We start from the raw sequence: 25,999 nt of genomic DNA, 5'->3' as shown, positions 1-25,999 counted from the left end.
AGTTTGTTCTTCGGGTTTTAATTTTTGGGACACGTCGCTTCGTCCTTAAATGTTCAAACATACATGCAGACGAATACAAGCACCAATAAAACATTCATTTTCCTCCCGGGTGAGACCCAAATAACTCGTGCACGGATGTGTTGTGGGTTTTAAATGCTGTGCAACAAAAGACGAGCCTGAAACATGGAGGTGTTTTAGAACACAGAGCAAGTAGTGAACGAACGTTTGAATACCGTAGTGGCAGCTGAGAGGAACCGGTAACAGTCATCTGGGAAACCTGCAGCATACTGGAAGCCTGTGAGCTGATCGAGTTTGGATAGGAACAGAAAAGGAGGTTTTCTCAACGTGTTTTAGCAGCTCCTGATTAACGCACGGCCTGACAACGGAGAAATGACACGAGGTCCATTGTTGAGTTTTATCACGGCGAAGCTTTTAGCGTACGGTTTGTCTGCGTGAGGCCGTCGGTGCTGCTGTGTGGGTCTGTGCATATCTAGAAAAAAAAAACACATGAGCGAGATGCTAGCTTGAACATTCAGTATGTGAATGGCAACGTCCGTTAACGTAACATGGAAATGGTTTAAATGGGCGTCCTCAGAGGAGGGTTTCTCGGTACAATCCTGTTGCTCGTGTTCCCCTTCGAGTCCTTTTACTGTCAGAAGTCCCAGTCGTCCACCTCCAGGTGGCTGAAACCGGACTCCAGACTCGCCAGTCCTGAAACGGAGTCCTGTGGGCCGGAGCTCTCGAAACAAGTGATGGGCGACACCGGCTGCAGCAGCTCAGGCAGCGCTTCTGACGGTCGACGTTTGATCTGAGAAGTCCAACACAACGTGAGCTCCAGGTGAAATGGGAAGCTTTTTTTTTTTTTATATATAAACAAGTCTTTCCGACAATAAAGTACAGAGTAAGAATATAAAAAAAAAAAGGTTAAAAAAGAAAACAACTGGACTTTGCTTCCCATCCAGGAAGCTTTCCCAGCTTTGTAGAGCTGCAGGCGAGGCCTCGTTAGAGCTTAAATTCACCTGTAGATTCATCTGGAACTGGTCGCCCCAACAATTGAGAGTCGTTAGGCTCCTCGTTAGCCTGGCTAAAAATAAGTAAAATGTTCTTAAAGTTAGTGTATTTGTCCTTGATTTGAGCAGGTAAATAAGATGATTTGCCAATGGAATAAGATTTTTGCACCTAAAATAGGAACAATTCATCTCCATCTTATTTCAAGTGCAGTATATCTAATTATCTTATTTTAGGGGTCAAAATACTCATTCCATTGGCAGACAATCTTATTTACCTGCTCAAATAAAGGACAAATACACTAACTTTAAGAACATTTTACTTTTTTTTTTAGATCCATTTTTGCAGTGAGGAATGTTGTGATCACATGCATGGAGGTGTGAATTAGGGTGAAACTTGGCAGGAATCAAACCTGTTGCAGTGTTGTAAGTACTTACAACACTGCAACCCCAGACATTTTGAACCCAGAAAGTTTCCTGGATGGGAAGGGAAACGTCTTTAGCTTCAGAGTAGAAGTTTTCTTTCCCCCAGTTTTTTTTCTTTTAACCTTTTTTTGATTGATCATAACCTGGATGACTGAGAATCTGAACAGACACGGTAAGAAAACATACCGAAAAACCAAATTAAAAGACAGAAACATACTCAACTACTTAAGTTTTTAACCAAATAAAAAGTCTTATTTCACACACCTGTTTGAAGAAAGGATGGCCAATAAGAGTGGTAGCAGATGGTCTGAGAAAAGAGACAAAAACCTTTCATGTTTTGTAATCCTAATCAAACCCATTCCTGTCAGACGGTTGAAACATGAACGGCATTTCACCGACCTATTTTCTGGATCTCGCTGTAGACACAGCTCAACAAAGTGGTGAAACTGTGGGGAAAACGTTCTATTATACGGGTGTCCTCCCGACGAGGAGGACGGTTCTCCGTTCGAGTGCCTGGGGCCTCCTGCCCTTGGGCCCTCGCAGATCCCAGAATCGGCAGCGGAGCGGGACGGCTTGAGGGACAGCTCCTCTGGGGGGATGGTGGTGGTGTCCAGCAAACAGGGAACTGTCCCGTTCAGTTTCTCCAGGAGCATCTGTGGGCAAAGAATAAAGATCCGTTTTGTAGCAACTGTGATATTAACGGGGGCTTCACAGTGGAGCAGTTGGCAGCACTGCAGCAACAAGGTCCTGTGTTTGAGCCCCGGTCTGTTTTTTTTTCCTGCATGGAGTTTGCATGTTCTCCCCGTGCATGCATGGGTGTCCTGCCATCTGGTCTTTCTAAATTTTCCTTAAGTATGAGTGTTTGTGTCCATCGTCATTTGTCCTGTGCTGCGTCTCAGGGCTGCACTTTGACTGGCAGCTGGAGATAAGCACCAGCTCAATCAAATAATCAATTAACTAATTAATTAAGCACAGAGTGAAGGTACTAGAGGGCCCGATTTTCAAAAGAGTGATTCATTTGTGCAAAGCTGATGCTCAAACCAGGAGAAAAGCAATTTGTGTTTCTGAAACGAGCAGAACAGTGAGAAGAAACTTTTTTTTTTGCGTAAGCGCTTTCATGAATATGCAGATCACATGCTAATGACCAAACCGTACAAACCTATGTTTAGTCCCTCTGAGAGTCGAGTGGAAACTCACACGCACACAATGTCTTTGGTCCTCGTGTCATTTTAGTGGGGAAAAGGATGGCTGCTAGATGCAGCGTCCACGGGACTGCGAGGGTTCACTGCAAAAACCGAACTTAAAATAAGTAAAATATTCTTAAAATTTGTGTATTTGTCCTTGATTTGAGCAGGTAAATAAGATGATTTGCCAATGGAACAAGATTTTTTACCTTAAAATAGGAACAATTCATCTCCATCGTCTTATTTCAAGTGCAGGATGTCTAATTATCTTATATTAGGGGTCAAAATACTCATTCCATTGGCAAATAATCTTATTTACCTGCTCAAATCAAGGACAAATACACTAACTTTAAGAACATTTTACTTATTTTTAGATCCGTTTTTGCAGTGTTGGGTCGGGACGCGGAATTAAGCTTCATGCACTTAAACCAAGGCGAAAAATATCAAACCTGATTCTAAACATTGTGGCTCGCATGTAAATAAACAAAACTGAAAATGAACCGCCTCCTAAGAACCCTACCCGCTGATCCCTGCAGGGTCGCTGCTGCCTCTCTCCAGCGAACAATGGGGGGGGGGGAGGCGGGGTAAACCGTGGACAGACCTATTTATGTTATTATTTTTCTCTTAAATAGTTTTTATCATTATTACCTCCAACAACTGGAGGGAGGTTTCAGTCAAAAGGGATGGAGCAGCTCTGCTCCACAACCACCGTAACTGATACATGAGCCGGTAGAATAATGATAAACAGGTTTAAGTCTGATCTGTAAGCTGTAATATTCTCTTATTACAGCGAGACAGACAGTAAAAGTTTTTATTCTGTTTTGCAGAACGTCTGCTGACAAAACAACCCGTTTTTTTCTTTATTTTAAAGAATAATTATTATTGTCTCTAAGCCAACAGCAGAAATTCTCCATTCATTAAAACCGGTTTTGTGCCTCCTGGGTGGGATTATGGGAGCTGAAAGCTCAAATCCTTCACAGAGCACCAGCAGCAGAGCATAGTTTACTCATTTAAACGGTGCGGAGCGAATCTGTGTTGTACTTCTTACCCATAAGGGACGCAATCTTTGCTGATCAGGTGCCACTTTCTGCTCTCACAGTTTAAAGCAATTTAGAGATCATTGTTTGGTATCTTTAAAATCAGATCCTTAATGTCCAATCTATGGGTGACAATCCATTTTAGCATCCAGTTTATTTCAACCTAGGATTATATTCCCTAGCAAAAAAGGACTGTAATATTGTCCTGTTACTGCTACCATCAATGGAATCCAGTGCAACAACAGATATTATGCAGAACCTTTGATTTATAACATAAAATAGTTGAAATATGGGGTTTAAAAGTGTACATATACCTTAAATGCATGTAATGATTTAAGTATGTTTCTAAAGATTTGCTGCGCCTATGAGAATTGATATATTTATATTTATACAAGTGATTCCTGGGTCAATGTGAGCTTCTGTGCTTTCTGTGTCTCTGCTCTGTCTTCTCTAAGCCCCAGTGGGTGGAGGCAGATGAGCGTTCACACTGAGCCTGGTTCTGATTCTGCTGGAGGTTCTCCTCCCTGTTAAAGGGGAGTTTTCCTCTCCACTGTCGCTTCATGCATGCTCAGTATGAGGGATTGCTGCAAAGCCATCAACAATGCAGACGACTGTCCACTGTGGCTCTACGCTCTTTCAGGAGGAGTGAATGCTGCTTGGAGAGACTTGATGCAACCTGCTGGGTTTCCTTAGAGAGGAAACTTTCTGACCAATCTGGAGGATCTGATTAAATTTGACTTTGTAAAGAGCCTTAAGATGACTTGTATAATGAATTGCTGATATTTAAATAAAATTGAATGGAACTGAACTGAATTAACACAGAAAATAGCTTTGAGTTTCTGCTCACCTGCGTAGCTGGCATGTCTTTGAAGGGCACATGTCCATTGGCTAATTCACAGGCCGTGATGCCAAGGCTGTAGATATCTGATCGAAAGTCATAGCCCTGCAAATTCTGTAAAAAAATAAAAATAAAAATAAAAAGTTATACTGTTTGATTTGACAGACACACGGGGGCTTACCGTGTGGTCTGGCGCTCCTGTGAGGAGAACACACCTGCTGAAGCACTTCAGGGCTAAGCCAAGGGAGCACCTTCACGCTGTACTGAGGGAAGTCGTGAACCATTTTTGCCCTCTGGCCGTTTCGAATGAGGCTGAAAATACTCCGCAGGCCCGACATGCAGACTTGTCCGTCTGCCGATATCAAGACGTGGCTCGCCTTCACGCTCCTACGTGAGCAAAACGACGCAGAACGCTAAGCTAAAGATATTACAATATAACTAACGACGTTGATGCATTTGGCTGAATCTTTTTTTTTTTTCCCGCTCAGAGGTACGGCAGGTAATCTTACCTGTGTACGTATCCCATGTGATGGATGTATTCAAGTGCTTTAAGCATGCCGAGCAAAATGCACGCTATGGTCAGTTCACTCATCCCATCCGAAAAATGTGTGCAGATGAGATCTCTGGCCGAACCTGCAAGATCAAATGATGGTGAAGGTGAGAAAAGTAACCCTTTGTCCAACACCGGCTGCTTCACAATAACAGAACGAATGCACTGGATGCAACATGGAGGGAAAATTCAAGTGTTGTTGTATTCGTACCATAAGCCATAAACGGTGTGATCACCCAAAGCTCATTTTCTGCTATAAAGATGCTCTTGTATGGTAGAATACTGGGGTGATGAAACAACTTGGACACATGTAGTTCACCCTGAAGCGGAAAGAGAAGCCATACGTTAGAAATGATGACTTGACAAGCAGAGGAAATTATAGTGGGCAGAGAAGAGGGGACAATATTGACAGAAGAAAACTGAAGAGAGATATTACAGGGCTGTGAAAATGTACTTGCCCCTTACACATATTATTTTTGCTTCTTTTGTCACACGTTAAATATTATCAAAACATCCAACACATTTTACATCAGACAAATATAAGATAAATTAATACCAAAAGCAGTTTTTAAATTATAATTTCCACATTAAGGGAAAAAAAAGCTTTCTAAACCAGCCTGTCCCTATGTGAAAGTATTTATTTATATATATATATATATATATATATATATATATATATATATATATATATATATATATATATATATATATAGAGAGAGAGAGAGAGAGAGAGAGAGAGATATATATATAGATAGAGAGAGTGAGAGAGAGAGTATATTTGCTTCAATTTCACCCAAAATCTGAGTACTGCTAGACCTGTAAATTTAAGAAGTTACTTAAATATAACCGGTATGACAACATGAAGTGAGATAAAATATCTAAAACAGAAAAGGAACACATCATGGTCCCAGTCTACAGACATTCAAGAACAGAGGAGAAACAAAACAACTGACATCTATCAGTCTGGAAAGGGTTAGAAACCCATTTCTAAAGCTTTGGGACAACTAGAGTCTTAATCTAGAGAAGAAGAAAACATGGAGCAGTGGTGAACCTTCCTAGGAACGGCCAGGCTGAAAAAAATATAACTTGAACAGCACACAAATAAAATCCAGGAAGCTCTGCAGGCCTTACTTATCGCACTTAAGGTCCGTGTTTATAATTCAACAGAGAGAGGCTGGGTAAAAATGGCATCCATAAGGGAACCATAAACCACTGCTGGGCAACAGGAACACAAAGGTCCAACCACAAAACATCTTCAGACTTACAACCAGGACTTTTAGAAAGACAAACCAGCAAGTCCATGCGTTGGTCGAGACTTAAATATGGCTTTAAATGCCGAGGTGTGACCTTAAACGGGTGTTTCATGCTCACAAACGCACCACGGTGGCTGAATTAAAACAAGAGCGGGCCAAAATTGTTCCATAAACAGCATTTGGCTTCATTCAGAGGTCGTAGACTCATCCTTTTCCAGGGGAAGTCAAACAAACCCCCTGCTTTTGATAGTTGGATCAAAGAGTTGCTACAGTTAGAAAAAGTAAGATGCAGTAGAAAGGGATGTTGTGAAAAATGTACAGACCTGGTTAACATTTACTGAGTAACAAATAATTCACAACATTATCCAAAATTCTCTAAGAATAATTTGTAACCTTGCGTAACTACAGTATCTATACACATACACCCTGTTTTATTCTCCCCCTCTTGTTCTCACTTCAAACAAAGGAATAAATTATGAAAATGGAAACTAGACGTCTGAAAAGACCCAAAGCCTCTTCTATGTAGAGTTTTATCAGCCCTCCAATTGTCTGTAAGTTGGCCGTCAGCTGAGTTTATTTTGTGGACATTTTGTTCTCTGTCTGCGTGTTATATTTGGAAAAAATATAAAGTAAGGAAAAAAAAAAAAAGGTTCCAGACTCAGTTATGGCAAACCTGGGCAGCTGTACGGTGGCACAACCAGTTGTTTTCCCCACAAGGCCAGGCTGGTTTGAATAGCTTGAATCCCTTAATAAATAAAATCATTCCAAAACTGCCTTTTAAAAAGTTCCTTAGGTTGTTTTTGTCTGATATAAAACTTTGCTTTGAAGATCTGAAACATTTAAATGTAAATAAATGGATCTACAAGGATTCCTCCCACTGCATGTAAAGTAGGATTACCCCAAAAAGCGCTGAGTTGGAAACAAGACAACAGCGAAGGACAAATAATTATAAAATACACAGAGAACGCAGACCTGCAGATAGATAACCATATCATTAGTGCATGACTCCAAGTCGATTCGACGAATGGCCACATGCTCTCCAGTGGGTTTGTATCGAGCCAGGTTGACGGTCATCAGGTCGTCCAAGCCCCTGCCTGACAAACAAAAGGTTACAAAATTATCTTTGGATCCAAAGTTTACATATGCAGCTCTACTCAAAGTTATAGGGCCCCCAGTAAATATGTGCAAAAAGCCTAAAGAAATTAATTAATCTTTGAGGTATGACGCATACCTAACCTTTAATTTAAAAGTGTTTATTTATAATAATAATAATAATAATAATAATAATAATTTATTTAAAAAATAAAACAAGCATCTGCAGTGAGATGTTTTTTTTTAGGAAATAAAAACTGCCTTGTAGCCAACAAAGATCTAATGTTTTAGATCCAGATACAATCATTTAAGCTAAAAAAAAATAGATAAAGTGCACACATCAATGCTTTTAATTACCGATAACCGTGAGCAGCTCATAGGAGCTGCTGTCTGGGAGGTACGAGCCCATGGTGTCTCGACGGGGCAGGGAGGTCAGACTCTCCTGGCTGTCCTCATGGGGCTGGAGGCAAGCAGATAAAACAGAGCAAATCAAACTTCTGATCTCAGCTTCATTTCACTAAGATAAAACCCTAAAAGCATCACAAGAGAAACAGCTCGCTACGGCGTTAGACTACCGACAACATTAGTGGATTTCTAACATTACCGGCAACCACAATCACACCCAGTGAATACAAGGATTTCTTAAAGGGTCTAATAACTAAAACATAACAGCATTATTATGTCAACTCAGGGTACTTGCTCTTTTTCCAAATTAAAATTCCAGACTTTTTCCAGACTTTTTTAAAACTGATATTTTTTTTCCCAAGACCTTAACTTTATGTACTTGTATACTTGTGTGCCTACTGCCTACTTCATTGGTTGAGATTGTACAAACTGTTTATTAGAAATGTTCATTTTTATAGGCTAGTATTCAATGAATAAATGCATTATTCACAGTAAATTATGCTTTTACTGATGAAAACGTGAAAACATGAAAATCACAAGTACATGAATTTCACATCAAACACGTGTTTGATTCCATTAGGCTAATACAGTACGTGACCAGTTAGTAAAATTATAGTTTTATAGCCTACCTTCCTATTTCTCATTTCACAATGCCTTTGAGCATACTGTAAAATTCTACCACACATTTTTTTCCCCATACTTTATTAAGACTTTCACACAAAATTCAAGACTTTTTCAAGGTCTGGAAAACGGTGTTTCAAAATTCCATACTTATTAAGACTTTCAAGACTTGCGCAAGCACCCTGCAACTTAAAGTTCTGCAGCTACAGGGAAAATCTCCAACTGCGGTATAAAAAGGGTCCTTATAATGAAAGGTCCGTCTGTTGTTCTCATCATTTGTTCGTACGTTTCTGCATCAAACAACAGTGTTGGCAGTGAGGACTCCTGATTTCCATCAAATTATTCTGTTTTAGAGATGATGGAAATTAACCGACTGCAGCAGTGAGCTGGCGAGGCAGATGAAGGCCGACGTATGACTCAGTCTCAATTCCACGGCCGTCAAAATAAAGATGCGCATTTAGCTCGCGACTGGTGCCCTTCTTTGAGGTTATCGCAGCCAAAAATCTTCACGGATAACGGCAAAGATCGGGCCACAAGCAGAAGGGCAAATGGTGTCGCTTTAAGCGCCAGGAAGCACAAATTAAAAACCGGCCTAAGCGGCGAATTCAAACATGCCCTGGCAGCCAGAGTTTAAAGAAACTTTTCTGGGGGGCGGGGGGGGATCAGAGCTGGAATGGAGCGCCGTGAACTTTAACAGACACATACAGACGGCACAAACTGTACTGCTAGTCCAGCAGCACTTTAAGCCACAACACAATTTCTTTAAACAATACGTTAGCACTTTTAGTGAGTGGGCAAAAAAAGAAAAAAAAAAAAAAAACACACCAAATCTATAATATTTGCATGTTAGAACTCAAACGACTCACACATTATTGTTTTAATAGGCTTCACGAGAAAAGCGTGGCTTCTGGGAGGGAAAACAACACACTATGCGACAGAAGCACTTGTTTGTGAGGTGAGAAGTCCATCTATAAAGACAAGCATGTGCAGCATGAACTGGACACGCATGCATAGCGAACATGTCCGAAGCGCCTTGAGGGATCATGAATAAGTTTGAATCTCTGTGCGCACAAGTGTGCAAGTGCATGCACGCGCGCACATAACACGGGAGGCACATGAAGGATGGAGATGATGATGCAGTGACAGGAGTACCGCACTTACTTTCCTGTGTGAGAGTCCCTGAGCTTGCTCTGAGGTAGAGGAAACCATGTCAATGACATAAACACGTGTACACAAAGAAAACAAGAGAAGGGTCTGTGTACAGAGGAGCTTCTTTTATTATTATTATTATTATTATTTCAGCCGCTGCAGGTGAAGGGGATGCTGCGCCATGGAGAACTGGTTGAAGGACTTTTCTGCTTTAGGAAAATTACTATACTTCAGTTTAACGCACTACACACACACAAAAAAGTCCGCCACAACTAAAGCAAAACACAATTCACAAAGCTACTCTGCAGGTTCTCTCCAGATCTAGTTTCAGTCAGAGCTTTACATACACTCATCATGAGCATAAATGCCCCTATTAACAAACTTTGGGCTCCTATTAAAGCATTTAAACTGTTCTTTTTTCAGGGTGGAATCGTTTTACAGCACGCAACTTACATGAATTTCATAAAGAAGAGGTGCACAAGCATGAATTTATTGTGGATTTTCTCTAATCCCCCCAGAGTCAAAATTCTGCATACAGATCCTGATAAATATACATATACGTACACTTTGTATAGCCATCAGTAAGGCATTGGATAAAAACTCTGCTGATGTTTTGATCTTTTTGTCATAACAGGCACAGTTTGCTTGAAACGGTCAGCTCTTAAATAAAGTTCCTATTTTTGAATAGCTTGAGCTATTCTCTGGGATTTCTTCCTCCGCTATAAATGTCGATGTGTCGTCAGGATCGTTGTGCTGCTGGAACACCAGCCATCAATTGATATGAGGTGAGGTTGAAGAACATTGGGGTGGTCCTCTGTCTTCATAGATGATTAAACTTTGTGCAATAAACTAAACTAAAGATAAGGTTTGCCTCCTCTGTACGCATATCATTGTCTCTGTGCTCACGCCGCTCATACTTTGTCTCGTCTGACCATAAAACTACAGGACATCTGTCGTAATCGTGCGGGCAGCTGCGAATGTAAGTTTAGCCTAAAGGTGCTGATCTTATTGCAGCGCCGTAGTGTGAGGTTATTAGACCTCGAGACAAATGTTGACCTTGGCGCCTTTGCTGCATGTTTATATCCCTTTTCTATCTTCAACTCTGTAGATAAAGTCACAGAATAGTGCCACAAAAGCCTTTCTTTAAGAAATGCACTTGTCTCCAAACAGGTGAATCTTTCTTAGTTGCCAGCCTTACAGGTGGTGGCGATATAAAGCTATAAAAAACAGTGAAACTGGCGTTCCAACAGTGTAATTAGCAATTAATTAGCTATATATAGTGTAGTCTTAATCGGCAACGTCACAAAATGAATGACATTCATGCTCATAATGGCCATACAGAAAACTCTGATTGGAACTGTATGTAAGGTAATGGGAATCGAAGGCAGCCCAAAATGAATCTGAACAAACAAGCACAAACACTGGAATGATGCAATCTAATGAAAATGAGGGTATAATTGCAGTGAAATGAAAGAAAAAAAACAAGAAACGAACCAGCAACTTCACATAACAAAAACAGTTTAAAAAAATAGATAAAATTGTCACAAAATATCCATTTTTTGACCACCGTCAACCCTTCAGAGATTTACTGTCAATCCCCAGCAACACCAGTAATACAAGAGTCGCTGCGCAGGGTTTCTACGTTTAGAAAAATAAGGGATTTGGGAGAAATAATCAAACAGGTCAGAATATTTATACATTTCACAAGTAAAAAAGACATTATTTCTTGCTAGAGTTTTGATAAACTGCCACGATAGGGAAATTTAAATAGAAAGGTGAATGAAATGGTGTATTTTTCAACTTTCAAAGGTCTCCTTGTCCTGTGTCAGATTTGAATGTTTCAAACTCTTCTGAAAATTGTTATTTTGTTGGTATTAATCTGTAATAAACACATATTAGGTATAAATCTCAACTCATCAATAAATAAAACCAAATAAATATATTATTTTTTTTTTCTATGATGACAGTTTTAATGAAACACTGCCATTAAATTATGACCACTATCAGAATTTTTTTAGGTTTTTCTTCTTGTTAGATCAGATGGAAATAATGATTTAGATTTTCCGCAACTACACACTCTGTTAATGCCAGTAAAGAAATAAAAGTGCTCTCAGCACACGTTAGAAGGAAATTTAAAGGCAGTTTTTTTTGTGCTCTCTTTCTATGAAATATTGACATAAAGAGAAAAAAGAAATAAAAGCACAAAGCAGATTAGACAAAATGATGAGTAAAATTTAGAATGATATTTGAAAAAGCAAAGCAAAGCAACGACTCAAGGGAAAGCTTGCAGAAACAATTTATTGAGTGTGTTTTTTTGGGGGGGTTTTATGGATAATCTCAACTACAGCCTGGCGTTTGGGAATGCTAAAGCCTTATTTAAGAAAAAAAAAAAAGATTTCACTCAAACCTCACCTCCAAATAACTCCAGATCCCGCAGGCTCTCCACACTCAGTTTCTCAGTTACCCAGCGCTGACAAATAGAAAAGGTTAATTTCAAGCACGAAAAAAGGATCGAAATGAAAGCAAGAACACGAAAATGTTACATAGGAAGACATAGAGAGAATATTTAAGGCTGATGACTCCAGTGGTTAAAAGTGACAGCAGAAACAGCAGGCATGCAAGAAAAACTAAAGAAGTATCTAAAATATTAAGGTGATTTAAGGTGTTTAAGGTTTTTGTCTGTGATCAGCTCAAAGCTACGTTTGTACCGTAAAAACTCTAAAAACAGAGCAACTCAAGTGATAATTACTGTAAAAAAGATTCTACTTTACTTGAATTTGTTGATTGTTTAATCATAACGTGGGGAACCAGTCTTGCAGTCTTAAGTAAATAAATGGAAGTACTTAGCAAACACTTACAAGAAAAGACATTGATCCTCTTAAGGTTGTTGTTACATGGGATGCTGAAATAAACGTCCTTTGTGAATATCTGAAAATAAAGGAACAATGATGAAAAGGATATAATGTTTCTTCTTATCCTGCCAAAAAAGCTGCTTCTGGTTTTACCTAAATCAAATATGTCATTTAAAGTTTAACTTGAAGACTGTGTTACTTGTTTTTAAAACACAAACTACGGAAGTATTCAGATAATTTATGTTCTTTGTTTTCTTCGTCGTTTGTACCAACATCATGGTAATTTTCTACAGAGCTACCATAGAGTCTCTACTAAGGTATGGCATCATGAGCTGGTTTGGTAATTTGATGGTAAAAACGATCAGATCTTAAACTTAGTAAAGATAGCAAGTAAAATAATGGGAAATTTTGAGCAATCCATTCTCAGACAGGCAGATAAGATTTTATCCGACTCCTCTCACGTGCTTCACTCTAAATTTGTGTTGCTGAACTCCAGAAGAAGGTCACAAGACACCCTTATGCACATATAACAGATTTAAACATTTGTTCATCCCATTGTCTATAAAACATGTTAATGAACGCATGGTTTGTAATGAGAAGATTAAGAGGAGAAGTGACAGGTAGCCACATCTATTGGCTCTTATGATCTACAGCAGCAAACTGAGGGGCAGTGGTGTTTGAAGTTATTCTATTTTTCAAGATTGATTTACACTTATTTTAATATGATCGCTTTAGTCTAACTATGATTTATGAACTGTTGTTACTATTGTATAATTATTCATTATTTTACTGACTCCTTTTATTAGTGATTGAATATGTAGTGCAATGCAGCTGATCCTTTATCCCAAGGGAGACTAATAAAGATACTTTGACTTTATAGCTGATAAATAAATAAGTTATAATTAGTTTTGTGTCTTTAGAGAAAACTTGTTTATTCTTAATACTTTGGTGAGAAATGTATGTAATTGCTGATATCCGCCCATCAACTACACCACATTGCAATTCGTTTGTAATTGCTTGACAGACTTAATATTACTTGCTGATGGGTTTTTTTTTTTCCGAGTTTACTTCTGTATTCAGCGAGGCAAAACCAGCTTGACCTGGTTAAGACCATGTGCTTTAGTGGTATGTTTCAGTTTTCTGTAAATGATGCATATAAATAAAGAGGGAAATATAAACATCACCTGGAAAAAAAGGTTTTCATATTGGACAAAGGCATTGGCTCGGTGACCGGTATAAAGGTTACTGAGGTTTTGAAAAGTTATGGTGTGAGTTGCTAAAATCTTACCGCTCCTAAAGATTAAAGTCCAGCTACATGGAGCATAGAGGCCTTTATATGTTTCCTGTACCAACAAAAAGGAAACAGTTTGGCAGTTTCTGGTCATTAAAAGCACGGAAAGTCATGGTGTGGAAAATAAAGGAGTTCCACACAAAACTTGGCAAGCTACGTCTGGCATGTCTGATCAGCTGCAGACTACAGGCTCCGTAACCTTGACAGATAGCCTAACTAACTGGCTCATACCAACTTCTTATACTCAGTGTTATTCTACAAAGAACAAAATGGCTAAATGGTTTATTATTTCACGTAATAAGCTATAATTTTTATATTTTTTGCATAAATCTGTGTATAAAAATCAAAACATATTGTATTTATATGTAAATATAATGAAACCATAGTACCTTACGCAAGGCTATCACACGACCAGTATGAGAAAGAATCTCATACTGGTCCATGTTGAGTCAACCAAAAATGACATTAGATAAGTTGCTGTTATGACAGGATACCTGCACCAAAAAACCTAAAGATCACATTTGAAACAGGTTCTTTGCAAAGGGGTCTAGTATGTCTAGATACCAAACTAGTTCATCCCTTGAACTTAGAAGCATTTTTGAAACCATGAGTGATTCATATGTCAAATTTAACTGCCCAAATACACAAAGAATTAAGCAACAAATACATAATCTGCCTAAAAACGTTCTGCTACTGAACTGAAAATGAATGGAAATGAAAATCAGAGCTAAGTCCCTGAATAAACAAAAAACCTTAAAGAACTATTGATTGTAATCACTTCAATGTACAAAAAGAACCCTGATAGAAAATATATGATATATATTTTTGTTGTTGTGTGGTTTTGGGTGGTGCACATGGACGCAAATACTTAATTTAGTCCCGTCTGTATAAACCCATGTAGCATAATAAATTGAAGTAGCTACATTATTACGTGTCTGTGGTTCAGATTATTTAGAAACGTCAAACCTGAAATAACTATAAAACACACGAAGAAAAGACGTGTTTGGTAATAACAGACGAAGTGTAAACGCCACACTTTCTTTCAGAGAACAGCTAACGTTGTCATAATGATGGGAGATGACGCGGGCTAGCATCAGCTAATGACAACATTTAGCAAAAGCAGCCTCCCTAACTCACTGAAACAAAAATAAACCGCCTTATTTGGTGTATAATCATCTAGCAAAGGTATGAAGAACAACGCGGCACAACTGTATAAATAAAATATATCTGTGTAACCTTATTTATTGGTCCATCCGCTCCTGCAGAATGTTTTCCCCAGCCCTCTTCTACGCTTCCGGTTGCGCAGCAACTACGACCTGACGTCGCTCGCTGTCTACGTACAACGTAAGTGACGCAGACGCCCACTGGGTTCTAAAAAGAAACACAGAAACATTTACTACCTTCAGAAACAGGTAAATAAACGCACAATTATATGTTCTTAAAAGAATCGGTATTTTTGTAATAATTTATTCTCAATTCTTCCCTGAACTGTGGAAGTTTTTAAAGGCAGTAAAATTCAGTGAAAGGGAAGCTTTTCCTTCGCAGACATTAGCCTCGGCCCCAAAGCGGCCTTGAGCTAATGCTAACATGTTGTGTTGTACCCCGACATCAAATCGTTTTTTACAAAGACGTGAATGTTTTAAAGACAGAAACCTTCGAAAATATACCGTTTCTTTTTACTCTTTTAGATATAGACATTTTTTCGTCATTCGCAACGCGTTTTGTTTCGTGTTTGTTAGCATCAGTTGTCGCCTTGCTAATATGGAGCTCAGTTGTTGGATTGATTATTGAAATCTACTGGCGGTGTTCCGTTTCTTAGATATCCCAATGAAGAAAATGTATGAAAACCAAAACATATATATATATATATATATTTAATCAACCGACGTGATCGAAGTCACGTCCGTATTATTGGTTTGGTGACTCTGACGTTAGCTGCAGAATCAGCAGCTGGATGAAAGGCTCCAGAAATGCTTTAGATCCTTTTAGCTCTTAGACCCGTCGACTGAAAGGGACTTAATGTACTTAGTGATAAAATAGCTATCAAGAAGTATTTTAAAAATCATCACAACCTTTAATTTATGAAGCCATCGCTGCCTATTGTCAGAGCTCCTATAAAATAAATACTGCAGTAAAATTAAAGCTTACTAACAAAGATTTGCTGCAGTGCTTGTGTATTCAGTAGTGCAACTGCACTGCTAAACAGACAAACACAGCAGTTAGTGGGAAGTTCATGGAGCTAACATTAGAAAAGTAGATTTAAACATCAAAAATAACAATCCCAGTATCAGTTTGGAAGGTTTGCAAACGTCATCTGTATGATTTGTATCAGTATCAGTCCTAATGTCTTACCAACGTGTACAACAGTGCAATCACAGAAGCGGCTGGATGTCGTATTTAGTACACTAAAATCTTCTATGTTCCCTGCCCTCACACTCTTGACTGCCACGATGATCAAATGTGTCTAACAGAGGGATTAAAGCGATCCAAATCTTGTGTCTTTCTTTGTTTTCCACAGCACAGCCATGAACTGGAACAAAGGGGGTCAAGGGGTGAAGCGTGGGTTTGGCTTTGGTGGTTTTTCCCTTGCAGGGAAGAGAGAGGAGTCCAACGTTCCCCCAAAATCTCAAACATCGTTTGGAGCTTCCGGATCAAGCGGAGGTTATGGGAAAAGCCCACAGCTTCCCTCTTTCTATAAAATAGGGTCCAAGAAAGCTAACTTTGATGAAGAAAATGCGTAAGTAACAGCTGCTCTCGAGGAATGCACATTTAGACACAATCTTAGGTCAGCTGCTAGTATTTGAATAACATTCTAAACACAAGCTGTGTAAATTGTAAATGCTATGTTTGTCCTTTTTTACTCAGCTATTTTGAAGATGATGAAGAAGAGTCCAGTAGCAATGCCGATCTGCCCTACATTCCTGCTGAGAACTCACCCACACGGCAGCAGATGCGGTCGGGCGGCGGTGGCGGCTCAGACAGCGAAGATGACCCTTTGGATGCCTTCATGGCAGAGGTTGAGGTGGGGAATGTTGCATCAAGTAAATCATCATTGTTTAAAGCTGAAGCATAAAAACCCCGCCGCTCATGAAGACTGGAAGAGGGAAATTGTAGATTTAATGTTGTCCCATGTGGTCTGGAAGTGTGTCTAACAGTGAACTTGAAGCTATCATTACAACATTGTTAAATAATAACATATTGTGTCCTGTTGTTTTATTTCCTTCTCTTAGAACCAAGCAGCTAAAGACATGAAGAAACTCGAGGAAAAGGAGAAAACGTCATCCAAGTAAGACTCTACACTTAAACCACGCTTTAAAAGAAGACAAAACTGGGGGGAAAAAATATTGTTATAGTTTTATACTAATTCTGTTAGGCTCCAGTTTGAGTGTATTTTTTTTTCTTCCCTATTTGATTCAAATTTGGTGATATTTTTGTGGCTTTAAGTTGTTCTACCGACTGGCACAAAAAGTCCCAAAACAAAAAATGATCAGTTAGGCCGACTGACGCTGACCTATTGTGGGATGTGGACTGCTTTTGGTGTACGAACGAGTTGCAGGGAAGTTTTTTTTTCTCCGCTTGTTTTTTTCAGGGGTATTCGTGATGACATTGAGGAAGAAGATGAGCAAGTGAGTGAGCCCTCCAACGTTTTTTAAATCCACTACGGTGCAGATCAGAGACATACTTCCTGTATCCTCTCTGATCTGTTACGAGTTTCCTGCGTCGCCTCTCTCTTGACTCCGCAGGTTCCAATTAGGGTCATTGTTGTGGCCTGATTTTGTAATGTTTTCATAAATCTAACAAGTGATGTAATTTTTGTTATGTTGTATAAGCTGCTCGGTTTTAGAGACATGAAAAGCACCAAACAGTTTTTGGTCTTTGAATAAATTGCTGTATTCTCTGCAGGAAGCCTATTTCCGCTACATGGCAGAGAATCCCACAGCCGGGCTGACCCAAGAGGAAGAGGAGGAAAACGTTGACTATGACAGTGATGGAAACCCAATTCCTTCCACTACTAAGAAAATTATCATGCCACTGCCCCCTATTGACCACTCAGAGGTACAGTTCACAGCTCTCATTAAGAGAAGTCACGATCTTTGCTATATAAACCTTTTTTTATTATTATTATTATGTGAGAACTATTGTCCTCCGTCTCATAGATTGACTATCCACCCTTTGAGAAAAACTTTTACAATGAGCACGAGGAGCTAAGCAGTCTCACTGCTATTCAAGCGTTGGAGCTGAGGCAAAAGCTGAACCTGCGAGTAAGTCGTTTATTCTTTTAATTCACATTCTGAAAGCTTGAGAAGAATACAACTCATTGCTGTGATTTGGATGTTTTGTTCAGAATATTTCCAGTTAAATTGGCGGGTAAATTAATTTCTTTCATAAAAATAAGTGTTAATCACACAACTAGTTGTTTTAATATGCCTATTCCTTTTCGTTTCTAAGGTTTCTGGTGCTGCCCCTCCAAAACCCTGCACCAGCTTTGCCCACTTTGGCTTCGACGAGCAGCTGATGCACCAAATTCGAAAGTCTGAGTACACTCAGCCCACACCGATTCAGTGTCAGGTACAGTAAAAAGTTAAGATCTATAGAACCCCGCTGTGGAGCTTAAAATAGACATCGGCACAAACGCATTCTTTGTCCTGATCTTTATTACAGGGTGTCCCCATTGCGCTTTCTGGACGTGACATGATTGGCATCGCAAAAACCGGAAGTGGTAAAACGGCAGCTTTTATCTGGCCGATGCTGGTTCACATCATGGACCAGAAGGAGCTGGAGGCGGGAGAGGGGCCCATTGCCGTCATTGTGTGTCCCACCAGGGAGCTTTGTCAGCAGGTAAACAACTGGAGAAGATTTGAAGAGTGTGTTGCCCACACTGCAAAAACAACAGAAAAATAGGTCAAACTTTCTTGAAATGAGTGCATTTTTCCTTGATTTGAGCTGGTAAATAAGACGATTTGCCAATGGAATAAGATTTTTGCACTTCAAAATAAGAACAACTCATCTCCATCTTATTTAGAGGGTAGAATATCTAATTATCTTATTTTAGGAGTCAAAATACTCATTCCATTGGCAGATCATGTTGTTTACCTGCTCTAATCAAGGACAAACACACTCATTTCAAGAAAATGTAACTTATTTTAGTTCTGTTTTTGCAGTAATCAAGTCTGATTAAGTTGGTGAGATTTCCGCTTCTCTAATGTGCGTGTGACTGTTTCCATTCGGCAGATCCACGCAGAATGCAAGCGTTTTGGGAAAGCCTACTCGCTGCGCTCCGTGGCTGTTTATGGAGGAGGCAGTATGTGGGAGCAGGCCAAGGCTCTGCAGGAGGGAGCAGAGATTGTAGTGTGCACACCAGTAAGAAAGCTTTGCTGCTGTGAGCAGGACGCTTGATGTCGACGTGCATAAATGAGAGTTTGACCCATCGAAATGCGTTTCTGCAGGGTCGTCTGATTGACCATGTGAAAAAGAAGGCTACGTCCTTGCAGAGAGTGACATACTTGGTTTTTGATGAGGCCGATCGCATGTTTGATATGGGCTTTGGTAAGCGGGCCTTGTTCTTCAATAAATTCAATAAATAAATTTTTTTAAGTATGTAAATAAACTATTTCCTGTTCTTTCTTAGAGTATCAAGTGAGATCGATCGCAAGCCATGTTCGCCCAGACAGGCAGAGTAAGTCACTTTCTTGTATGGTTTTACACTTTCTCTGATCTATAACTAATCAAGCTTTTATTTTTATTTTTTTATTTCTAATATTATTTTCCACATAGCTCTTCTCTTCAGCGCCACTTTCCGTAAAAAGATCGAGAGGTTGGCGAGGGACATTTTAGTTGATCCTATTCGGGTCGTGCAGGGCGACATCGGAGAGGTAACGTATCATCTAGAAAGGTCTTTGTACTTTATTTAAAGTAATATTAAGTTTAGCTCTCCAATAATGTTCTGTTTCCAAATAGGACCCGCTTATATATTTTAAACATTTACTTAACATTACTGCTGCTACTTGCCAGAGCCTTCATTTTTTTTATTTATTTCTTTTTTTTTTTTATTCATGGACAATTCTTAAAATTGCAACCTGTGTGTTTCTGTCTCCTCTTAAAAGGCCAACGAGGACGTGACCCAAATGGTGGAGCTGCTGCTCAGCGGCTCGGATAAATGGAACTGGCTGACCCGAAGGCTGGTCGAGTTCACTTCCACCGGTTCTGTCCTCATTTTCGTCACCAAGAAGGCCAACTCGGAGGAGCTGGCGGCTAACCTGACTCAAGAGGGCTACAGCCTCGGCCTCCTGCATGGAGATATGGACCAGAGCGAGAGGAACAAAGTCATCAGCGATTTCAAGAAGAAGAATTTACCCGTTCTGGTCGCCACTGATGTTGCTGGTGTTTATACTCCCACTACTTTTTACACCATAGATCATTATCATATAAACAGTTTGGTCCTCTGTCTATTTAAAATGTAAGAAGAATCTTAACGTCTGTCGCCTTTCCCGTTTCGCAGCCCGTGGTCTGGACATCCCGTCGATTCGCACGGTGGTGAACTACGACGTGGCACGGGACATCGACACGCACACCCACAGGATTGGTCGAACGGGTCGCGCCGGGGAGAAAGGCGTGGCCTACACTCTCCTCACCAGCAAAGACACCTCGTTTGCCGGCGACCTGGTGCGGAACCTGGAGGGAGCGAATCAAGCTGTCCCCAAAGAGCTCATGGATTTGGCAATGCAGGTGGGATAAACGAAAGAACAAAAGAGGGGAGTTTCTACTTTACTGGGACCATTTCTTAATTATTTGTGTACTTTAATTATTATTTTTTTTTCCCCTCACAGAATCCCTGGTTCAGAAAATCGCGGTTTAAGGGCGGTAGAGGGAAGAAGCTGAACATCGGCGGAGGTGGTCTTGGTTACAAGGAGAGACCAGGTCTGGGGGCTGAGAGCTCTGTAAGTGAATGTGCCTATATTCGTGTATAAAATAATTCACACAAACGTCATACATTAGAAGTGCCTCATATTTTTGGAGTTGAAGAGCTTTTGAGTTCAGTGTTGAAACCTTTTCTTTGCAGGAACGTAGCAGCAGCAGCAGCTTGTCTTCCTCGAGCAGCTTTGAGGGGCACAGCAAACCAACAACGGGGGCGATGGGGGATCGCATGTCGGCACTGAAACAAGCCTTCCAGGTGCTCTTGGTGTTTTCTCTAGTTTGAGTTTGCCACAGTGAATGTCACTTTTAAAGAAGACCTCATACAGCATCCTCCTAACTCACTGGCACAGCTGGTAAATAAGTGTAAAGACCTCAGGAAAAACTGTTTGTTACAGTAGAATCCGCTCTAAAATATGGATAAATCCAACCTTAAATGTGAGTGCATTTTATTCATTAAGGACAGTTGGAGAAGCCACTTTAGTATTAATAAAATTGGTCTTACAACTTCCTGTAAGGTGATTATAACTTAGTTTTTTTAATTTGACTTATTCACTACTCTCTTTAGTTGGAAAGACTTTAATAAGTTTGGTTTCCTGTTTGCTGAAGTATAATTATTTTGAGACAAGAGGCCGATTACTCTCAGCTACTCGTCAAAATTACCAAGAGATAAATAGTTTAATTGAGGCAGATGCATTAAGCTCCATAAGTTTGAAGTGAAAATATTTGTTCTATAATTGCAGTCAGAGAAATTAAGGAGATTAAAACTGTGACAAACAAGAGTGGGTCAGGGTCCAGGTTCATCTTGCAACCACTTAGAGAAAGCAGGAAGGGAAGACGGGTAAAAAGAAATTACCAATCCACACTGTTAGGAAAAATACTGCAGTGAATTTTAATGTTGGGGTCAACAAGCAGTCTCTATAAAAAAATAGTTAAGATATCTACATTCCAGGTTTTCAGGTAGAAAAAGCCTGTAGTGCCCCGGCGAACATAAAACACCCACTTCAGGTGGGCCTGGTGTGGAAAGAGAATGGTTGATTATGTAGAAAAAAAGACCGCCTTGTTGAGTACACTGGGCAATCTGTGATATTACAGACTTTATTCTCTTCCAGCAGCCTTGGATGGCATCATAAACTGTTTGACATATGAGACCAGTTCACATAAAAATATGCGGCCTCAGTCTTAAACAAAAAAAATGGTTGTTAGTGACTGCTTAAATGGAATAATGATCAAAAACATGCAGATTAAATCAGCACAGAAGTGGTTAGTCAGACTCAAACTCGTCCTTCCGCCATGGCTATCTCAATCTCCAGGCCTAAAACGTCTGGGGCGAGCTTAAAAGAAGACAATGTAAGAAAAGACCAATGAACGATCTAAAGAAAAAGATCCCTCCCTGTTCTCCAACTCAGATGTTTTATGCCAGAAGACTGTACAACCTCGATTTTTCCTGTAGGATGGTGCTTAGAGTATGGAGTGTAGTAATGGTAATAATTAGTACAAATAATTGTTTTTCATCTTGGAAATTTATAATTTAACCTCTCAAGATTCTCTGTCTAAACATTGGCTTTTTGTTAGCTAAAAATTATCAGTTTCTCTTAGAACTTCCTTCTGACAGATCTTTAAGTAATGTTGACATCTGATCAGACGTATATGTTTGAAGAGAAACTGATAATTTTCAGCCTTTTTTCAGGGGTCCAAAAGCCTGTTTGAACTAAAATTCTTGGGTCTTAAGAGGTTAAGCCCTTTTTACATATTTATTTTAACCACAGGTACCATTAAGTGTAGAGAGCATTTTAGATGTGATGTGTTTTTGAATTTCACTTATTTCACTAATTTAATAGCCTTAACTGCGGACATAACGTAAAAAAGGTGCTAGCAGATTTCCGCTGTCAACATTTCACAAATATAAATCAACATGGCAAGCCGCGGTCGAGCGGAGACTATGCTGAATGGTTCTTGTCGTTTTAGTGACAAAAACCTAAAGATCCATTGTGTTATTTCCAACTCTGTCTATATTTATGTAAAAAGGAAAGAACCAAGAACGCTCTTTAAAAGATTAGAGGACTTGTCTGGCTTTGGTCAGAGAAAAGAAGAAGTCTGTGCACGTTGACATATAAAGCCTGCCCTCGTCTGTGATTGGTCGGTATCAGGAAAGAGGCTCTGTTGGCTGTATAGCAAAACGAAACTGAGTCTGGCTGGCCAGGCTATTCATTTAATGCTTTGTTGTAAAATAAGTTGGGGATAAAAAAAAAGTTATAGGGTCTCTTTCAATATATTTTCCTTTATATTTAATCATTCCTTTTTATACTTTTGTTTTCAAGATTTTGTGTCGCCAAAAAAAAAACATTAAAGGTTCATAGACCCCTTGCAACCACGTGACTCCGTGCAAGTTCCAGGATTTTTGCTGATGTCTGCCCCCTCTGGCGACGAGTTGAAATGACAGCAGTGTCAGTGGGAGAAGAGGGGGAAAAAGCTAGCCATTAAGATTTCAGAAATCTGTTTTTTAGAGGCGTAATGTCTTCTGCACATTGAATCGTCTTCTTACTGAAAAGTGCTATACAAGTAAACTTAGAAATGTAATTTTGTTATTTGAATATAAGTAATATTTTATTTTGGACAGAAATATTTCATGTTGAGTCAATTTTCTTTAGTGTCGAAAAACAGATAATTCTTTAGTTGGTCAATGACGCCAGGGACGGACTGGGAGTTTTCCCGGTTGCCCTGATGGTGGCCTGGCCCAGCCTGGTCCCTCAGCGATCACGAAGGTTCAGGTCGCTCTTGATTTGAAAAACAAACCATGTATTTTACCTCTATAGTCAGTCTCACAGACAGCTGCAGCTGCCTCGTCCTGGCTGTAAACCCCCCCTATAAAGCTTCATACCCACCTGCAGTCGGAGCACTTTGAATAGATGGAAAGTTATGTGGGATTGAATCAATTTTTTACAAGAAAGCGGTGTCAATTCAGTGAGCAGTAGTAGTGCAGCAGGAGCTCCTCCTTGGAGAATGTAGCTGCCACCATTGCTTGAAAACTGCTCCGTCACCCTTTTTGTCACACTAAACTTTTTTTTTTACTCTTCTGTGGAGTCTGTGATGAGCTTGTTGCTGTTTGTGCCCCCATTTCTAAAACAGTCGCGCGGTGTTCCCTCGCTATGCCTCAATGACAGCGGAAACTTAACCAAGTTACAGTTGTACAAAAGTTTAAACGAGAGCAAACAGCGCGTCACACCCACATGCTGCCCCAGAGGATTCAGCCCTAATCACTTATAAAGTGACTAATGGAGCCTATAGAGGCAACTGGGGTAAATCAAAGATAACTCGTTTTACACATCAGGCAACTTTGAGGGCATGTATGGGAAAAAATATAAATAACTTGCCCAATGCACCTTTAAGACAAGGAATGCATCGGTGATCAATGGCCTTATCGTTATTCTGCATATTCAGCAATGTTCTTAAGTTTTACGGTGCCTTATTCTGCTTCACACAGCTAATCACTTATTTCCATGTCTGCTTTTGTTTTAGGCTCAGTATAAGAGCCACTTTGTTGCTGCAACCAGCGGGCCTCCGAAGCTGAGCACCAAATCTAGCAGCTCCTCCTGCTGGACGAGTGCCGGCAGCCTGAACTCTGTGCCAACAGAGGCTGCCAATGGCTCCGAGCGACACAGCATGGCTGCTTTTTCAATGTCCGGCTTCACCAGCGCCGGCTCCCTGAGCTCGGTGCCGGCCCCTCAGAGCAGTTTGCAGCAGAGTAACCCCTCACCTGCACCTCCCTCGCCCAGAGAGAGCCCACGGGACAGACACGGGGAGTCCCAGGGACGCCCCGGAGACAGCCAGCACCGCCACAGCGACCGGAGCGATCGGCATAGCGGTGAGGATCGCTACGGGGACCGGGATCGGCACGGCGACAGAGATCGTGACCGGCACGGCGACAGGGATCGCCACGGCAGCCGCCACAGTGACAGCCGCAATGGCGATGGGAGCAGGAGGGACAGAGACGAGCGGAGGAGCGATAGGGATGGGGGGGAGAGGGGAGGCGGGGAGGTGAGGGACAGAGAGGATGACAGCTTCGCTGTTCCCGACCCGCCAAAGCGCAGGAAGAGCCGATGGGACAACTAAAGAGCAATAAGTATACAGATGAGGCACCTAGCAGCTCCAAAAACAGGTTTGTCTGTTTAGGCAGGTAGCAGAGCATATCAGAGGCTGGCACAAGCAGACGTGTCAGAGGGGGTTTGGCTTAAATCGTCCGAAAAGTTGGTTAGAGCTCCACAAAGTTTATTCAGCACAGACAATTCATCAACATCAACTGTACATACACTATCCAAACCGGTGTTAATGTTAGCCGAGTCAAGCTAAAGAGCTACGAATTCTAATGTCGCTAGAAAATAAGTGCAGATTAAGATGCGTTCTCACACACCTTTGTGCTCGCAAAGCTCGTGCTTTGGTTTCATTTTGTGTACTACTTTGATTTTTAAAGTCATAGTTCACATCTAAGTGAACATGTCGAAGCGACTGTGTGGCTCTTTTTGTGTGTTGTGTTCTTGTTTTAGTGGTGTGCCTTTCCATGGCATTGTGTATATCACTAACAATAAAAAAAAGAAAAAGAAAAACATGTTTGATCTAAAGCTTTGGCATCTTCTCTTCCAATTTCAGTGTGTTTCTTTTTAATCTGGCTGCTCACTGTTCACCTCAAGGCATAACTGCATCTAGGTTATTAAAAACATGGTTGCCACATGCTTGCTCAAGAAGGGATTGTTGCAAAATCGATGACTAAGCAATTGGCAAGGCTTCCTTACATAACTTTTTAACAATTGGCATTCTATACTGAAGTTGACTGCACTATATTATAACTAACGCCATATTAAAATATTTGGATTTGAATCCCTCTACAGTGCTTTGCAAAAGTATTCACCCACCTAGGTTTTGCACCTATTTTGTTACAACAGAGCCTGTAGTTTAAATATTTTTAATCTTATTTTATGTGATGGATTTGCACAAGATAGTCTAAGTTGGTGAAGTGAAATAATAATAATTTTTTATATATATATATATATATATATATATATATATATATATATATATATATATATATATATATATATATAATAGAAAAAAAACTTGACACGTGTCCACCCTCCCTAATTTTTGGTGTAACCAGTTACTGTCAAAAGTCACATAATTTGTGAAATGGAAATCCATCTTTGTGCAGTCAGTGTCACATGATCTGTCAATATAAACAAGTTTTCTGAAAGGCCTCAGAGGCTGCAGCACCACTAAGGAAGAGGCATCACATCATGAAGACCAAGGAGCTCTCCGAACAAGTCAGGGACAAAGTTAAGAAGTACAAGTCAGGGTGGGGTTATTAAAAAAAAAAAAATCCAAATCTTT

The 25,999-nt window shown here is 40.1% G+C and overlaps 2 protein-coding genes across 8 annotated transcripts; one reads left to right on the top strand and one right to left on the bottom strand.

Annotated features, from left to right (window-relative positions):
* Positions 1-2: 2 nt before the first annotated feature.
* strada (STE20 related adaptor alpha) lies at positions 3-15,035 on the bottom strand. 6 transcript variants are annotated; one of them, XM_036147743.1, is made up of 14 exons: positions 14,942-15,026; positions 13,703-13,757; positions 12,421-12,490; positions 11,975-12,032; positions 9,575-9,603; positions 7,745-7,847; positions 7,268-7,389; positions 5,254-5,362; positions 5,002-5,125; positions 4,708-4,879; positions 4,502-4,606; positions 1,833-2,086; positions 1,698-1,740; positions 3-808 (listed from the first exon to the last, which is right to left on the bottom strand). In XM_036147743.1, exons 3-14 carry the CDS (start codon positions 12,430-12,432, stop codon positions 653-655), a joined length of 1,287 nt encoding a protein of 428 aa, XP_036003636.1. In that variant the 5' UTR covers positions 12,433-12,490; positions 13,703-13,757; positions 14,942-15,026; the 3' UTR covers positions 3-652. The 6 variants fall into 6 exon arrangements, with proteins under 6 accessions (XP_036003636.1, XP_036003635.1, XP_036003640.1 ...); XM_036147742.1 differs by lacking the exon at positions 13,703-13,757 and having other exon boundaries at positions 14,942-15,035; XM_036147747.1 differs by lacking the exon at positions 9,575-9,603.
* ddx42 (DEAD (Asp-Glu-Ala-Asp) box helicase 42) lies at positions 15,028-25,209 on the top strand. 2 transcript variants are annotated; one of them, XM_012878803.3, is made up of 18 exons: positions 15,028-15,117; positions 16,224-16,442; positions 16,571-16,727; positions 16,936-16,991; positions 17,295-17,331; positions 17,609-17,761; positions 17,863-17,967; positions 18,155-18,274; positions 18,368-18,544; positions 18,938-19,066; positions 19,153-19,252; positions 19,335-19,382; positions 19,481-19,578; positions 19,810-20,086; positions 20,205-20,431; positions 20,533-20,643; positions 20,766-20,876; positions 24,137-24,730. In XM_012878803.3, the coding sequence occupies exons 2-18, from the start codon at positions 16,231-16,233 to the stop codon at positions 24,728-24,730; spliced, it is 2,712 nt and encodes a 903-aa protein (XP_012734257.2). In that variant the 5' UTR covers positions 15,028-15,117; positions 16,224-16,230. The 2 variants fall into 2 exon arrangements, with proteins under 2 accessions (XP_012734257.2, XP_036003634.1); XM_036147741.1 differs by lacking the exon at positions 15,028-15,117 and having other exon boundaries at positions 16,231-16,442; positions 24,137-25,209.
* The last annotated feature ends 790 nt before the right edge of the window (positions 25,210-25,999 follow it).

Source organism: Fundulus heteroclitus, chromosome 16, assembly GCF_011125445.2.
Source record: "Fundulus heteroclitus isolate FHET01 chromosome 16, MU-UCD_Fhet_4.1, whole genome shotgun sequence".
Lineage (NCBI taxonomy): Eukaryota > Metazoa > Chordata > Actinopteri > Cyprinodontiformes > Fundulidae > Fundulus > Fundulus heteroclitus.
Note: the sequence above shows the minus strand (reverse complement) of the source record. Positions and strands in the feature narration are given on the sequence as shown.

Coding starts and splice junctions, on each gene's coding strand:
- ddx42 (XM_036147741.1), top strand. CDS start 16,231: ATGAACTGGAACAAAGGGGGTCAAGGGGTGAAGCGTGGGTTTGGCTTT. Junction 17,332..17,608: donor TTGAGGAAGAAGATGAGCAA/GTGAGTGAGCCC, acceptor TATTCTCTGCAG/GAAGCCTATTTCCGCTACAT. Junction 20,877..24,136: donor CACTGAAACAAGCCTTCCAG/GTGCTCTTGGTG, acceptor CTTTTGTTTTAG/GCTCAGTATAAGAGCCACTT.
- strada (XM_036147742.1), bottom strand. Junction 4,880..5,001: donor CACATGGGATACGTACACAG/GTAAGATTACCT, acceptor TTGCTCACGTAG/GAGCGTGAAGGCGAGCCACG. Junction 4,607..4,707: donor GCCCTGAAGTGCTTCAGCAG/GTGTGTTCTCCT, acceptor ATTTTTTTACAG/AATTTGCAGGGCTATGACTT.